We start from the raw sequence: 4609 nt of genomic DNA on the forward strand, positions 1-4609 counted from the left end.
CTGATGCCAGGGGCTTAGGTGGAGAGCAAATGTTTTGAGAATGATGAGAGCAGTGAATGTACAAATGTGCTTTACACAATTGATGTATGTATGGATTGTGATAAGAGTTGTTTGCGCCCCTAATAAAATGATTAAAGAAAGGAAAGGAAGGCCCACAATGAGATGGAGTTGACACAGCGGTCTGCCAACCATGGGCCCAAACATAGCAATGATTGTGAGAATAAGGGTGAAGAACCAGGTAGTATTTCTTTCTGTTGTACATAGCATTGCTGTGAATTGTAACCATCACACCACCACCTAACAACAATGTTTAATATCAAAATTAGATTTAATTTTGTTAAGTTTGTTTTGTTATTTTACATTTGGACCTGTTCCATATGATTTTCTCCCCACCTCTTCCCCTAATCTTTTAAAACTAGATCAGGATAAAGAAACAAAGAATTAAAATGAGCACCTAATGTCGGGGGTTTAAGTGGAGAGAAAATGTTTTGAGAATGAAGTACAAATGCGCTTTACACAATTGATGTGTGTATGGATTGTGATAAGAGTTGTATGAGCCCCTAATAAAATGTTTAAACAAAAAACCCAAAGAATTCCGTGAGACTATAGTTATATAAAGGACAATAAGACCCAATTTACACCTGTTAAGTCCATCCTAACTCATGGTGATTTAGAGGACACAGTAAAACTACCACAGAGCTGTCCAAGGCCCTAAATCTTTACTTTCTCCTGAGGATTGGCTAGTGGTGTGAACTGTTTGCATAGCAGCCAGGCGTTTTAACGGCTACACCACCAGGGTTCCTTCTACTTCTAAATGGGGATACTGGTTGTTAGGTACCATCAAGTCAGTTCCAATGATAGTGACTCCACATACAGCAGAACGAAACGCCACCTGACCCCGGGCCGTCCTCATACTTGTTCTTATGTTTGAACCCACTGTTGTTGCCACCATGTCGATCATCTTGCCGACGGTTCTTCCTCTCTTTTGTGGCTTCTCTTACTTTTCCAAGCATGATGTCCTCCTCCAGAGACTGGTCTCTCCTGACAATATGTACAAAGTACATGAGACAAAGTTTTGCCATCCTTGGGTCTGCGAAGCGTTCTGGCCCATTAAATGGTCCAAAATAGGTTCTTAAGACCATGTTAAGTACCCCTAAAGCAAAATAGGTTATTACCCACATGATTTCTTATTTCTTAAGAGATCATATAGTTTATTTTCATTATAGTACCTGTACTTAAACCATAACCAGATGTCTTGTTAAAAAATCATTTTCTAAAGAAAATAATTTTTAGTCTTATTTAATGTTAGCATATATCAACAGCTATTAGAGAAAAATTGTACTGCATGTGTACATGAGATAAAAATAGACTGGGGCCTACTGTTCATATAGATGTTAGTGTTCTTTACTAACCAAATTTCTCCTCATCTAGAATTAGTTGCTCATAAATGATAGCAATGCCCTCAGAGAGCTGAAATTGAACCACCGGAGACTCGAAAGTCTAATATGCAGTAGATACGTAAGGCTAACTGTGTGCTCTCTCTGTAAAAGAAGTCGACCGCCGCGCTTTTTCCCCATGGAGACTGAAGCAAAGAGGGCTAAGTCATCTGGGGGTTCAGTGTGGTAGTGGCCAACTCTGGCATGAAAACACCCACCTGCTTCTCTCTAGTTAGTGAATCTTCCTAGTTAAAGAACAGTTAAAGAACTTCCTTATAGGTTGATTTCACTTATCTCCTCAGTACTTATGAAATGATTTGCATGTGTTTTTAAGTTTGTTATTTTAAGTAAGATTTAAGATCTTATGCAAGTCAACTTTTATAGATTTGAATTATTCCTAGCCTGCATATCTTGAAGATTGATTTTTCAAAGGTAATATTATTTTGGGTCCTAGACAACAGTATTCTTGGAATAATAGCATTCAAATATAGGGATGGTTGTAAGTTTCTTCTTTTTTGCTTCCCTTTGAAAAGAAAACAAAACCTTGTTTCTAGAATTATGGGGGGGGAATAAAAAAAAAAAAGAATTATGGAAATATGTTTGACTGAATAAAAGCTAACGTGTATCCCAAGCAGATTGTGTATGTGATGATTTTTCTCCCCAACTCTTCTAGTGAATTTGGTTCAAAAATCATCTTGCTTAAGCCAATTATCAAAGTGTTGCCAAAACTCTTTGAGTCTCGAGAGAAGGCTGTTCGAGATGAAGCCAAACTGATCGCTGTGGAGATTTACCGGTGGATTAGGGATGCTCTGAGACCCCCATTACAAAATATAAATTCTGTCCAGGTGAGGCACCAGGTTGTGTTTGTATTCTGCATTTCTAAATAATTCTTGTTAACTTTTAACTCTTGAAGCAGGTGGTTTTCTAAGCATAGCTAACTGTCTGCTGTTACTTTCAGCTGTCAAGTTACATACTCTTCCTTCAGTGATTTCGGGATGCTGGGGCTACTTGTGCAGCAGTTTAAACGAGCTTGTTAGCTCATTATGATGCCATTAGGTGGCCTTCATGTCTGTTGGCCAAAATGAAATCTGTCTTTTGTATTACTATAATTGGTTATGGAGGCTCTTATCTAATGCAGCTATATCTGAATCATGAACTACGGAAGGTTTACTGAAAGATAGGTTTTGTTCTCTCAATGCTTTAGATATTCCTTTCTTCAGTGTAACAAATTTAAGTTGGTTTGAATTTTGTTACAAAGTATGTAGTTTCAAAAATAAATAAATAAATAAATACAAAGGAAAAAAAAACAAAGTATGTAGTTTCAATTGAACTTTTCACATATGTAAGACATTGAGGTACAAAAAAAGACATTGGGTTCATTAACTCTAATCATAATGTCAAGTGTGTTTCCTAATGACAGTGATGTAGACATGTTTCAAAAATGGTTTATGACTTTCTTAGTTGAAAGAACTAGAAGAAGAATGGGTCAAGTTGCCAACAGGTGCTCCTAGACCCACTCGATTTCTGCGTTCCCAGCAAGAACTAGAAGCTAAACTGGAACAGCAGCAGTCTGCTGGTGGAGATGCTGAGGGAGGTCAGTCAAGTTCAAATATTGCTTTCTATAAAATTTAGCAAAAATGAACACTGACATAAAAGCCTGTGTTTAACAGGCATCTTTTGTACAATTGACAGTGTATAAAATTTAAGTTGAATATAGCATTTATAACCCTAATTTCATTAGTGTGTGAAATATTTGGTAATTAAAGCCATTCTATCTGTTTGAGGGATTTTTTTTTTTCCTGGAAGGTGGTGATGATGGTGATGAAGTGCCACAGATAGATGCTTATGAGCTTTTGGAAGCAGTAGAAATCCTTTCCAAATTACCCAAAGACTTTTATGACAAAATTGTAAGTAATGGTTACACTTGCTTTCATTTTAAAGAATGAGTTGCGTGAAACTAGCGAATGCTGTGCCGAGCCCTGGCCTGTCTTTTCTGACAGAGGTAGTGTGTTTTCTTCTTTTCTACCCCCTAGTACTTTGTACATTCTCTCTCTCTTAACATGTCTTGCCAAAAAATAGAGCATCATTATTCTCCTTCTTCCTCATTGTTTTCCTGATTTTACCTTTAGATAGCTCTGAAGGTTCTTCCCGGCCCTCCATCTCCGTTGCCACTACTTGACACTTGAGGTTTTTTGATCTTGGCACTGTTGGCATTTTGATTTTGTCAAAATGTAAAATTATTTGCTTTGAGGATGCTGCCTTGTGCATTGTAGGATGTTTAGCAGTCTCTCTGGTCTCTGCCCAGTAGAGATCAATAATTCTGTCAGTGCTTCCTACCCTCTTTCCCAAAGTCATGAGAATCAGAAATGTTTTCAGACATTGCCAGAAGTTCCCTGGGAGGCAACATTACCCTTCAGTTGAGAAAGACACTCTTATCCCAACTTTTCCCATCATCACTTGTCCCTAGTACTGCAGTAATTTTCTGGGATTCCCTGTCTCTACTCTTGCCTCCTGGCAACTATATTTCACAATGTAATTAGAGGTATCTTTTTGGAAAAAATATGTCTTCCCATCTTATTGCCTGATTAAAAGTATCCAAAGGCTTTCATGGGCTTAAGATGATATCTGAAAATCAACTTGTAGCCTTTAAGGCCACCCATGTTCGGTCCTCCATGCCTTCCAGCCACATCTTTAGTTACTCCCATTCTCTATGCTCCAGCTACTTCTGATTTCTCCCAATAGCTAAGATGCTATACTTCCTTAAAAACTCTGCATCTTGGTCTGTCTAAATAAGATAGGCTGGATGAACAATCTGGAGGAAAAAACAACGGGTCCGACAGTTCTGGGGTGACGTGGGGGAGGGGTTGTGTTAACAAACCCAGGGACAAGGGAACAACAAGTGATCCAAATTGGTGGTGAGGTGGGTGTGGGAGGCCTGGTAGGGCATGATCAAGGGTAATGTAACAAAGAGGAATTGCTGAAACCCTGGTAGGGACTGAGCATGATAGTGGGACAGGAAGAAAGTCAAGGGAAATAGAGGAAAGAGCTAGGAGGCAAAGGGCATTTATAGAGGTATAGATAAAGACATGTACTTCTGCAAATTATTTATATATGAGGATGGGGAAATAGATCTATGTGCCTACATTTATAGGTTTAGTATTAAGGTAGCAGAA

The 4609-nt window shown here is 38.4% G+C and overlaps 1 protein-coding gene across 3 annotated transcripts in view; it reads left to right on the plus strand.

Annotated features, from left to right (window-relative positions):
* CKAP5 (cytoskeleton associated protein 5) overlaps positions 1 to 4609 on the plus strand; it is a 115090-nt gene that overhangs the window by 48901 nt on the left and 61580 nt on the right. For all 3 annotated transcript variants that reach the window (XM_045290889.1, XM_045290891.1, XM_045290890.1), the window contains exons 5-7: positions 2110 to 2281; positions 2898 to 3030; positions 3243 to 3343. In XM_045290889.1, the coding sequence (XP_045146824.1) occupies positions 2110 to 2281; positions 2898 to 3030; positions 3243 to 3343 (406 nt within the window). The remainder of the gene's footprint in view (positions 1 to 2109; positions 2282 to 2897; positions 3031 to 3242; positions 3344 to 4609) is intronic.

Source organism: Echinops telfairi, unplaced genomic scaffold (genome assembly GCF_000313985.2).
Source record: "Echinops telfairi isolate 266 unplaced genomic scaffold, ASM31398v2 ScPeMD7_60;HRSCAF=208, whole genome shotgun sequence".
In the NCBI taxonomy this organism is placed as follows: domain Eukaryota; kingdom Metazoa; phylum Chordata; class Mammalia; order Afrosoricida; family Tenrecidae; genus Echinops; species Echinops telfairi.